Source organism: Tachysurus fulvidraco, chromosome 7, assembly GCF_022655615.1.
Source record: "Tachysurus fulvidraco isolate hzauxx_2018 chromosome 7, HZAU_PFXX_2.0, whole genome shotgun sequence".
In the NCBI taxonomy this organism is placed as follows: domain Eukaryota; kingdom Metazoa; phylum Chordata; class Actinopteri; order Siluriformes; family Bagridae; genus Tachysurus; species Tachysurus fulvidraco.
The window spans coordinates 4,373,612-4,385,761 of record NC_062524.1 but is presented as its reverse complement, the minus strand read 5'-3'; the positions used below and the strand labels follow the sequence as shown (position 1 = coordinate 4,385,761).

General features: G+C 40.9%; 2 protein-coding genes across 3 annotated transcripts in view; both read left to right on the top strand.

Moving 5' to 3' along the window:
* The first annotated feature begins 2,522 nt into the window (after window positions 1-2,522).
* rit1 (Ras-like without CAAX 1) lies at window positions 2,523-10,821 on the top strand. The gene is made up of 6 exons (XM_027177958.2): window positions 2,523-2,751; window positions 3,929-4,018; window positions 4,936-4,992; window positions 5,847-5,920; window positions 7,609-7,800; window positions 8,763-10,821. The coding sequence occupies exons 2-6, from the start codon at window positions 3,937-3,939 to the stop codon at window positions 8,991-8,993; spliced, it is 636 nt and encodes a 211-aa protein (XP_027033759.1). The 5' UTR covers window positions 2,523-2,751; window positions 3,929-3,936; the 3' UTR covers window positions 8,994-10,821.
* A 747-nt stretch (window positions 10,822-11,568) lies between these two features.
* The window catches only part of pex11b (peroxisomal biogenesis factor 11 beta), an 11,358-nt gene continuing 10,776 nt past the window's right edge, over window positions 11,569-12,150 (top strand). For both annotated transcript variants that reach the window (XR_007143439.1, XM_027177972.2), the window contains exon 1: window positions 11,569-11,849. Coding sequence is in view for 1 of the 2 variants with exons in the window: in XM_027177972.2 (XP_027033773.2) it covers window positions 11,794-11,849 (56 nt within the window). In the remaining variant the exon portion in view is untranslated. The remainder of the gene's footprint in view (window positions 11,850-12,150) is intronic.

The window sequence follows — 12,150 nt, the reverse complement described above, 5'->3', positions numbered from 1 at the left end:
TTATGATATCACACACTCTTCTCTGGATGGCTGAAACCCTTTAGGCATATGACCGAGTGCCCTGACACACACACACACACACACACACACACACACACACACACACTCTCTTTTAGTCATCGTCTCCTAGGAACATCTCAGACACGCTGACATCTCAGTCGCTGGTCTGGTTACGGTCTCGCTGGATTCTTGTCGAAGCCCGGTGCATTTTCATTCTGAATTACACAAAACACATGCTTGGAGAACGCAACGCAAATCGACTCAACGTATTTTTTTTGTTTTTGTATCATTTTGGTGCTATTACAGTATGCGCAGTAAAGTGCGTCACCTCACATACTGTGTGTCCCACAGCGGTCCCATGACTCTCATGTCACAGTGTGTGGAAACACAACATGATGTCATGATGTCATCAGATAAAACACACACACACACACAAATACTTCCTGAATGAGAGCGGAGTTGTGTTCACGTTCACGGGAACCGCAGCACAGTTCCAGCACAGCTGAACTCCCACCACCTTCTAAAGGAAGTCTAGGGTTTGGTCTCGTGCTGCGCTTCGTGCTCCATGTGACAGTTTCACATCACTAATATTATATGTGAACTGTGATCTGTTTCAGGTTAAACTAGTAACATCCAGTGCACCATTGTATTATATCGTCTACCACAGTATCACTGACATTATTATTATTATTATTATTATTATTATTATTACTACTACAGGATTAGGAGCTCGATTCAAAATCTATCAAGACTCGATAAAGATGAATAGAATCGTTTTACAGCATCTTCAAGGCCATAAAGGGTTTCAGTCGTCCAGATCATTTCAGACGCCTCGTAGTCGCTCTAAAAGCTTCTTCGGACCTTCGTTACGTCACAAAATGGTTCATTCAAATGATGACGCTAGCACAGGACCTACGATGCACTATTACTGCTACAACATTGAACGTTTTCTTACACACATGTATATGATGTACTTTATTCCACACACTGCATGCAGGAAAGAACTAAGAGGGAAAGTAAAATCCTAAAGATCGTAAATAGTAATATAATATATGCTGTAATATTCCGTGCTCCTCTATCTCATCTCTGCTTTAGTGTAGGTTGGTGTACAGTAGCCTCAATTATAGCAAGGTTTTGATAAAGAAAAATAAAAAAAAACAAAAAACAGACAAAATAAAACAAAATACTTGTGTCCTTTTCTCTTTTGCATTCAATGAACAAAGCAACCCACATGAAGAGAAAATAATAATGCAAACGAAAACTTATACACTTTCTATATTTTTGCCTTTTTGTGCGTTCTTGATTCTTGATACAAAGCTTGTTTATATGTGTATAAATAAATATAAGCGGTTGTAAAGTATCGTTTGTCTTCATGCACTATCCGGCAGTAGCACTTTCTGCCTTTTTTATTTTTTAAAAATTTTTATTTATCTTTTCTTCTTGCCCCGCAACTTTCTTTCTTTTCCTCTCCAAACTCCAACCTCGAAGGTCTTTACTATCGTGTGTTGTACAATAAATTGAGACGCAAAGCAAAATTTCATCCCGATTCCAAGATGCAAAGTTTTATGTGGAGATTGAAAAAAAAAAACCCAAACGCTTTCTGACGACACCTGATGTGCATAACGCTGTAATAAATCTATGCTAAACCTGTTACACTAATGCTGATGTGTACTGTATGGTGAACTGGTTAACACAATGAACGTGCAAATAAAAGCTAAACTGATCCACTACACCTGGGCATTTTTCCATTTCTGCAGCTAAAGTGCACTAGACATGAAGTCAGACATTTAGACAGATTTAAGAACAGTTTCACAGATTGAGCTTGTCATGTTTATAGTTTGAAGTTAATTCTTGTTTTCAGCTTCATTAAACAATCATTTCCTCACCAGTCAGTATTTGTTTCTATTTTTCCCTCTTTTTATTTTTTTCTTCAATCAATCAATCAATCAATCAATCAATCAATCAATCAATCAATCAATCAATCAATCAATCAATCAATGGAGCTAAAAAGCATAACCAACTTGTTTAGCCTCAAGGCTTTTCTGAGCCGGGAAACAAAATTATAACTGATAAACTAATCGTAAATTAAAACTGATAAACTAATTTGAAATTATAATTGATAAACTAATCGTAAATTATAATTGATAAACTAATCATAGATTATAATTGATAAACTAATCGTAAATTATAATTGATAAACTAATCGTAAATTATAATTGATAAACTAATCATAAATTAAAACAAACATATCGTAAATCACAACCGATAAACTAATTGTAAATTATAACTGATAAACGAATCATAAATTATAACTGATAAACGAATCAGATTGGAGTGCTTAACTTACAAGATGATTGATTTGAAAAGGTAAAAATCGAAAATTTATTTGAAAATAAATCGCTTACTAGGAGCAATGCTTTAAAGAATCCGGATTACTGCTTTAACGGGTTTTTTCCCAGTTCTCACATTTCTTACATGCCAAACATTCGAATTATTACCGAATGAACGGGCGTTAGGACCCTGCGGCAGGGTTTGTCCACCACATAGTCCGTGTACATGTGTATATGAGTGTATGTGTGTATGTATAAAAGCTTGAGTGTATATGTATATATGTGTGTGTATATGTGTGTGTATATGTGTGTATATGTGTGTGTATATGTGTGTTGTGCCGCTTTATTAACTTTATCAACAAAAATGATTCCATGCACTGATACAAAATTAACTATGACGACAGAATCACTGTGACAAAAGGTAAGTGGTCATTTTATTGTATTGTATTTATAGATATTTTTATTATTTTTATTCACCAAACCGAGACACCGGTGTGTGTGTAAAACGTTATTATTTTATTTTTTACCGTTTGCTCATTTGTTTATGTGACCAGCTGATTATTCTGTTTGTATTCCGACAATAAAAACAGGCGATTTAACGAGTTTATTAGTTTGACTCTGAACTTCAGACGGTGTTTAAAACTATAAACAAAAGTTCCTCCTAAAGTCCAAAATTAAAAACCAGGACAATTTACTGAATCTGCAAACAATTCGAGATTTTATTTCTGGAAAATAAACTTTAATTTAATTTGCATAAATAAATAAATAAATAACAAACAAACAAGGCTAAGCTAAATGCACGCGGCCTACATTCGTCACGAATCCCCGATCTTTCCTGACTCCTGAGAACGAACACGGAAGCGTCCTGGCGGCGTGGGAGTGAACGAGCTCCCGCTGCATTCCCATTCCTAGCTTGTAATATTTTTTGTGGTTCATAAATCTTACTATATATATATATATATATATATATATATATATATATATATATATATATATATATATATAATACATAGTTCAGCATGTGATAAGTGAGATTTTTTTTAAATAATGGTTATAATTATAATAATAACACATTTATTGGTAGCTACTGAAGCACATCAGCATGGAGTTAAATGTTCAGTGTTGTTCAATGTTTAACTAAAGAGTTCACTAAAGACTTTACAAAGTCTAGGGTTATTTGTTTCCACGGAATTCCTTTCAGAGATTGTTTTAAATATGAATTCTTACAAGTTTAAGTAAGAATATGAGGCTCTTTGAAGGCAAAATGGTTACAGTGGTTAATGTTTGTGCATCAAATTGTCACATGAATATTTTAACCCGGTGACTCACTTCCTCTTCTGTGCCAAATTTGGTCTCTGGGGTCAGCTTCATACAAACTCTACACACTCTACACACTCTACAATACGTTTATTACGTATTAGTAAGTTCTTCTTTGATCATGCTTAACGCAAAAGTATGTGCACGCACGACCGTCACGCTCATCCCAGCACAACATCATCTTAATTCTGGTCCTGATTCTGTCACGTGAAAATCCGCTGAAGAAAGAAATGTCATTTTTTGTGTGTGTGTGTGTGTGTGTGTGTGTGTGTGTGTTGCAGCTGTGTGGATGGAGTCTTTGCGGGGGGTTGGCGGTCTTTCCCGCGAGTATAAGCTGGTAATGCTGGGCGAAGGAGGAGTGGGTAAAAGCGGTGAGTGGCTGCTGACAGTTTCTCTCTCCCTTTCTTTCTTTGTCTGCATCGCTCCTCCCTTTTATTACCCTCTTAGTTCTTCTCTCTTTTTCTTTGTCTCAGTTTTACAGGTCTGTCACTAATTCCATCTTTTTCTCTGTTTTGTCTCTCTTACACACTCTTTGTTTACGTTCATCTCTTGTCAGGATTCTCTCGGTCACTGTTTGCACTTTGTTTGTGTGTTCAAGTTAGACACACACACACACACACACACACACACACACACACACAGAGGGCGGTGGCTCTTCATGTATAGAGAATGTTTAGAGTGAGAGGTGTCATGTGAACGCATTTTATACACTCTCTCTGCTTGTCCATCTACAGTATTCCTTTTTCTCTGTCTTCTCGTTTTTTTATGTCTGTCTCTTTCTTTGCTGTCATTCTATCTCTCTCTCTTTCTCTGACCTCTTGTGTTTCGCTCTTCTTATCTTATCCTCTAGTAATATCTCTAGTTGCGGTGGTAAATATCTCTATTTGCTGTGGTTAGTTTGATGTGTTTCAAAGATGAAGTGTCTGACACACACACGCACACATGCACACAGAGGGTTGTGGCTTAGTCTCTTCGGCTCTGTCTGGTTGTTAGGGAGGTGCCTGACAACCACCCCGTCTCACCGAGCCTGTTGCTACGAGAAATGAACCCATGTCACTTACTGAAGGTGTGAAGGTTGTGTATTGGGGACTTTAATTTACAGAAATCATTTTGCTGTATTTTATCCAGACCGTCGCCATGGGAACAGTACAAATGGTGTAGGTCTGTGCAGAATGTGTGTGTATGATGAGTCGTAGAAGTAGATTAAGGGAAAAGGGGGAGCATTTACTCACACATCTCTGGTGTCTTAATCACATCATGTAACAAGTCTCTCTCTCTCTCTCTCCAGCCATCATCATGCAGTTTATCAGTCACCGGTTCCCTGAGGATCACGACCCTACTATAGGTGAGATAATAAACCACCTTCAACTTTACATGTTTAGCGTCAATATTTGCTCTTAGACAGGTGTGATTAGGTGCGTGAGTGTTTAGTACATTATATATTGTTCTACGAATCTGACTCGTAATCCTAAGGTTGTGGGTTTGAGTCTCGGGCTGGCCACGACTGAGGTGCCCTTGAGCAAGGCACCGAACCCCCCAACTGCTCCCCGGGCGCCGCAGCATTAATGGCTGCCCGCTGCTCCGGGTGTGTGTTCACTGCTGTGTGTGTGCACTTTGGATGGGTCAAATGCAGAGAACGAATTCTGAGTATGGGTCACCGTACTTAGCCGTATGTCATGTCACTTTCACTTTCAAGAGTCGAGCTGTCCGTTACACACACCTACCCCTGTACTAATGCATTATTCGGCTTCAATACGGACACATCGTAAGGTGTGATTTCCTGCAGGCACAAGCAAGTGGCTGCGTATGAAGCTTGTGAGATATAGAAAGTCCACGATGGCTGTAAAACTCAGACAGATGAGTCAAACATCAATAACACGTGCATGAGGAGGAAGTGAAGTGATGTAGCTGAGGAGGAGAAAATGTCCGAGCAGGACTTCATACACCTCAGTGTTACTCAAGGGTCCTTAATGGTAGGGTTTAGAATCAACGAGGGAGGAAAAAACATCATGTTATGTTTTGGCTGCAGATAACCGATGCATACAAATGCTTATGACGTGTAGGTTTTATGTGTATTACAGAAAATCAGATTAATACTGATTTATTGTGTACAGGTGAGTAATATTTAATCTGACAGTCTATTGAATCCTGACACGTTATTTTTATTACTTGTTTTTTTTTCCCCCACCCGTCACTCAGAGGACGCCTATAAGACGCAGATCCGCATCGATGACGAGCCGGCGAACCTGGACATCTTGGACACAGCAGGACAGGTAAGTAGCACAGGAGACTCAAGTCATCCTCTGTGTCCTCAGGGTTCTCTAAGACTTTCTCATACACGTGTTTGTCCCATTTAATTAAAGTGCTCTGGTTTAATTCGGTGCCTGCGATTTGGAGCACATTACACACGCCGTATGAGCGCTCGGCGGGATCCGTCAGGCCCGTGCGATCCTCACAGCCGTGCGTTATGTCTGACACGCAGCAGAAGTTCCAGACGAGCAAATTTGGCCCGCAGTGTAATTATATTTGGCCCGCGAGATCATATCAAATGTGCATTACAGCTGGCTAGCCGCATGCCCCGCTAATACTACAAATCCCAGAATGCCTTGCCACTGTATTGACGCGTAGTCACGAGCAGCAAGCGCCCCTCGTTCTCTGTTAACAGTCGTTAAAGGCGGGGTCTCCGATTTTTGTGAAATGCTTCAGAAAATTGAGTCGGGCTGATAATAAACAAAAATCAAAACAAACTTGTAGCCAATGAGCAGAAAGGGGCGGGGCTTTTCAATATGCGGCGGAGAGAGTGTTCAGTGCGCATGTGTGACATTAGCAGAAAGTGGTTTTAACATCGACATGGAGGATAAAAACAAAGAAAGAAAGAGAAGAAAGACTTACGATAAGGCAAGAAGTAGGACGTGTTAATATAGGATCAGCTTTCCAGCGCTGGAGAGAACTGAAGGAGCAGGAAGTTGGCCACATATTCACAGGTTGGAGTTTCCCGAGTCAATAACTCCTGAGCTAAACGCTGTTACTACACAAATAACACCTCTTTTCTATCGTAGTAATGTAGAGAGGCAGCTACAACCGCGTTTTGTGTAGTAACAGCGTTTAGCTCAGGAGTTATTGACTCGGGAAAGAACTCGGGAGTTGTTCCAAATCCTGTGTTTAAGCAAAACTAAAGTTTGTTTCCATGTGAAAAAGGTTGAACATTACATATCAGTTAATTGCAGTTAATTTTTCAATAAATATTCAGTTTGGCCCGTGACTTTATCTCAGTTTTATATTTTGGCCCACTGTGAATTTGAGTTTGACTCCCCTGACATACAGCATCTCTGAGAACCCGCTTCCTTTTAAAGTTCAACAGGGACACGTTGTCTCATGTTTTATCACAGGGCTTTTAGACCAACGAGGCTAGCGATGTTAACGATATGGCTTAATCCTTAAATCTCTGAAAAACAGAATGCAGGTTTGGGATTTAAGCCGAAGAAAAAGTCAAACAGAAGTGAATTGTCAAATATTATGAATGTTTAAATATTCATTTGAATGAACTCATAAAATGGTCTGATTCATGCGTTTACATTTTTTTTATCTACACAATTATGTCTGATCTCGAATGAAGTCTCTTCATTCCCATTTGTGCGATCGATCCAATTACTAACAGATTATTGTGTTGTATGTAAATGTTCTGATAATAGATTATTATATATTCTCAGCACATGCCTAATAGTGCCTAATGTTTATAGTGTAACATTTATATTACTTTATAACTCTCCATCCAAATCCAGTCAGTGTGGTCAGATGGTGGTGATTAGTAGTGGAGCTTCACATCACAGGTTTATAATATTAATGTGCTCGTTCTAAAACGTTATGGTTTCTATAGTAACAGTATATTCAGGGACTGGTACGGCATGTGTGAGACACGATCTAAGGCTGATAAATAGAAAGTGTGTCTGTGTGTGTACAGGCTGAATTCACAGCTATGCGTGATCAGTACATGCGTGCCGGTGAAGGCTTCATCATTTCCTACTCCATCACGGACCGGCGCAGCTTCCAGGAGGCTCGCCACTTCAAGCAGCTGATCTGCCGTGTGCGGCGCACTGTGGACACACCCGTGGTGCTTGTGGGAAACAAATCTGACCTTGCACACCTGAGACAGGTAACACACACACACACACACACACGTTATTATTGCCTCGGTCACACACACGTGCACTAAGCAGGGAAAGTGACACTGAAGCTGCCTTGTGAATAAAGTAATTGTAGAAATAATACTGGACTACCGGGATGAGTGACTTAAAAGAGGCCTGGGTGATTGGTCATTGTAAAGGAGGCGTGGCCTGGGTGACTTGGTCACTGTAAAGGAGGCGTGGCCTGGGTGACTTGGTCACTGTAAAGGAGGCGTGGCCTGGGTGACTTGGTCACTGTAAAGGAGGCGTGGCCTGGGTGACTTGGTCACTGTAAAGGAGGCGTGGCCTGGGTGACTTGGTCACTGTAAAGGAGGCATGGCATGGGTGACATGGTCATGGTGAAGAAGGTGGGGCCTGGGTGACTTGGTCACTGTAAAGAAGGCGTGGCCTGGGTGACTTGGTCACTGTAAAGGAGGCGTGGCCTGGGTGACTTGGTCACTGTAAAGGAGGCGTGGCCTGGGTGACTTGGTCATGGCGAAGGAGGCGTGGCCTGGGTGACTTGGTCATTGTGAAGAAGGCGTGGCCTGGGTGACTTGGTCATGGTGAAGGAGGCGTGGCCTGGGTGACATTTTTATTGCCTCCTAATTTCCAAATAAAAACAAAGTAAACACGTCGCACAATTTCCGGCTTTTGTCAACACCCGAGTTTGTTTTACACAGGAAGTAGTAGTGTAGTTTTGCCAGATTGTCAGATCAACATTCTCTTCTGAGGCTGGAATGCACTGATAAATTTATAGTCAAATCCCTGTAGGTTTACAGGTTTATGGGTGTGGAAGATAAATTCAGGTTACACAGACACGACTCAGTGAAGGAGAATAAAATCTTCATGCAATTCTGAATCACACTGTAAACAACTTTAAAATAGTTTTTTCTACTTCTATAGGATATAGAAGACTTAGACAGTATATATTTTATTAATATGTCTCCACCAGGTGTCCGTAGAGGAGGGGAAGGACCTGGCGAGGGAGTTCCAGTGTCCATTTTTCGAGACGTCGGCAGCCTTCCGTTACTACATCGATGAGGTTTTTGCCGCTCTGGTGCGTCAGATCCGTCAGCGCGAGGCTGAAGTGGTGCGCAGCGGCGAGAGAAAGACGCGACGTAGCCGATCTCTCTGGAGCCGCTTTAAAGCGCCCTTTCGCAAGAAACAGCACTTCGAGAACTGACGTGGCTGTTGGGGGAAGAAGAGGAAGTTACTGCTCCGATGTTCTCGACTGTAACCCTGTTACCTCCACCCTGTGGAGAGGTGGTGCGGGAACTGTTAACCTAGTAGTTTATAATCTGATTTCTCTTTTAATGAAGCACTCTGAATGGTGTATCGGTTATGTTTGATCTGACACCAGCCTTCGACGTCCAGGACACACTTACAGCCACAAGATACCGGCTACTCACTGTTACCTTTTACCTGAGGCGCAATTCTTCATAATACTGTATCTAGTGAAACGTATTAAACTTGACTTTAGTTACAAGGAGCTTAGCTTTTGATGTTGACTTTCAGGGGAACTGTAGTACCTCCAATTCATAACAAGTGGAATGAAATCCGAAGGTGGGGAGATACTGAGAAACTGATAAAGAACGAGAGAGTTATGTGTGTGTAATATATATATATCAGGGTCTGAAATGACTCCACTGTGGCAGTAAATAACAACTGATTTAACCCTGATCTTTCTTAAAGGTTATTAAAACACTTCTTCCAGTCAGTGCATCATCACACTGTCATAGATACACAATGGTGCTTAAAGACACACAGATCATCGGTTTAAAGTCTGTAGTGTTTTTTAGTTCCCCAGTGCGTACGTTTTGACGTGATTCTGATGAACAGCTTACTGCAGTTTCAGCGTATCGTGTCAGTTACAACCTCTTATTAAATATACACTGTGGATGTTTAGCTGTGTCTTAGGAGAGCTTAAAAAACCCAAACACACCCACACGTAACAACAGTATCAATCCAACACACACACACACACACACACACACACACACACACACAGAATAGAGACAAAATACAAGGGCTGAGGTTTTGTTGCGCTTCCTCGTTTCAGGTTCGAAAGCAAAATCACAATAAAAACCTCTGACAAAATCCTAACTTCAACCGTGGAGAATTGAGATGGAGAAGCATTTCAGACCCTGATCATGTAGTTTAGAACAGGCTTCAGATTTGCCTCAGAGTGTTTAGGGCATGTGAGGAAAAGAGATAGAAAGAGATCAAATTATGTGCAGGATGGGTTCGATGGGTGTGAGGTTCGAATGCAGCTGAATAAAGGATTGTGTAACGTTTTCTTTTTCATGTTTGTTTGCAGATCACAGTTTTGCAGCTCGGAGGTTTTTAATGTGGTTTATATCCTAAACAGCTCCCTACAGAGCGCAAGAGTGCGGTGTTGAAACCACAACATCAAACCCTGTGCTTTTAAAAAGGAAGTAGGGAGGCATTCGGCCTGAGGCTCATTTGAGAGTAGTGTTATTTTTGGAAATGAGCAGTGCAACATATTCACACACACACACACACACACACACACACACTGGGAAAGGCACAGGACACAGCATAAGGACGTATGTAATGTTATCAACTTTAAAGATCACGCTAGGATTTTTTAATAACAAACAGCATTAATTTAAAAGTCATGATTCAACCAAACACACTGGAACTCATCTCACATGTCTGGGATTAGTCGTGACGAGAGTCGTCACAGCACAAGAGAACACACTTCTAGGGATTAGTAACATCTCGTTTTGCATCCCGTTGGTATTTTCGGACTTGTTCTCTATGTTAGATGGCGTACAAATGTGACACCTTGACAAACTTCTTCTTTTTTTTTTTTTTTTGTTAATCAATTTTGTGCAATTACTTCATGAAAAATCTAAATGGCGTGTCTGATTATTGTTCGTTTTTTTAACTGTGAGATTTTTTTTCCCCTCTCAACTGTGTGATCATGAATACTATATTTTCTTTAATTTATTTTCATCAGAGATTCTTAAATAAAATGGTGTAGCTGAGTTTTCCTGGTATTCCGTGATTTTGTCATTTCCTTAAAACACACACACAATGGGTAAAGACAATGACTGATTCATATGAATCAGTCAAATGAAATGATGCATTTATAATAATCAATTGTTTAGTTATAATAATTTAAACAAATTGACTGAATCGCGGCACGGTGGCTTAGTACGTTTGCCTCACACCTCCAGGGTTGGGGGTTCGATTCCCGCCTCCGCCTTGTGTGTGTGGAGTTTGCATGTTCTCCCCGTGCCTCGGGGGTTTCCTCCGGGTACTCCGGTTTCCTCCCCTGGTCCAAAGACACGCATGGTAGGTTGATTGGCATCTCTGGAAAATTGTCCGTTGTGTGTGTGTGTGTGTGTGTGTGTGTGTGTGTGTGTGTGTGTGTGTGTGTGTGTGTGTGTGTGTGTGTGTGTGTGTGTGTGCCCTGCGATGGGTTGGCACTCCGTCCAGGGTGTATCCTGCCTTGATGCCCGATGACGCCTGAGATAGGCGCAGGCTCCCCGTGACCCGAGAAGTTCGGATGAATGAATGAAAATGATTGAATCCACCTTTGAATGTCAGACAGCAAAAGGGTGCCAATACATTTTCACATTCGGCCCCCCCCCCTTTTAATGTTTCATACCTTTATTGTCTCCAAGTCGATAATTATAGAGTGGAAAGATATGTTTAGATATAATTTTTTTTGTGGTTAGATGTAAAAAAAAAAAAATTGATTTTATATTTTAGAAGAAACGAGACGAGTTAGTTCCTCTGCGCTCGCCGTAAACCGGAAGTCATCAGTAACGCGCATTAAAAACAGCCTGTTTACTGTTTAATAATCGAAATATTATCTAAATGCTCAGGTGAAGTAAGATTATAAACATATTGTTGTCTTTAAACGTTTATTCTTCGAATCTGTAATTATAAAATCCGTGCAAAAAAGCGCAATTTAACGAGTTAGGGTTGGTTGAAAGTCAAGAGTTGTTTACATGGAGACGTGGGTGAGATTCAGCGCTCAGAGTCAAGCGAAAGATCGAGTGTTCAGGTGAGAAAGAAACTACACTACAACTCCGGGCTGTGTTCAGTGTTTGTGTGTGTGTGTGTGTGTGTGTGTGTGTGTGTGTGTGTGTGTGTGTGTGTGTGTGTGTGTGTGTGTTGTGTACAGGGCTGCACAGTGTGTCAGTAGGCTGTGTTCAGTGTGTGTGTGTGTGTGTGTGTGTTTGTGTGTGTGTTGTGTACAGGGCTGCACAGTGTGTCAGTAGGCTGTGTTCAGTGTGTGTATGTGTTGTGTACAGGGCTGCACAGTGTGTCAGTAGGCTGTGTTCAGTGTGTTTGTGTTGTGTACA

Bases quoted from the DNA above. Each gene is read 5' to 3' on its own strand.
- rit1 (XM_027177958.2), top strand. From the start codon at position 3,937: ATGGAGTCTTTGCGGGGGGTTGGCGGTCTTTCCCGCGAGTATAAGCTG. The intron at 4,019-4,935 runs GTGAGTGGCTGC...CTCTCTCTCCAG, and splicing joins AGGAGGAGTGGGTAAAAGCG to CCATCATCATGCAGTTTATC. The intron at 4,993-5,846 runs GTGAGATAATAA...CCCGTCACTCAG, and splicing joins GGATCACGACCCTACTATAG to AGGACGCCTATAAGACGCAG.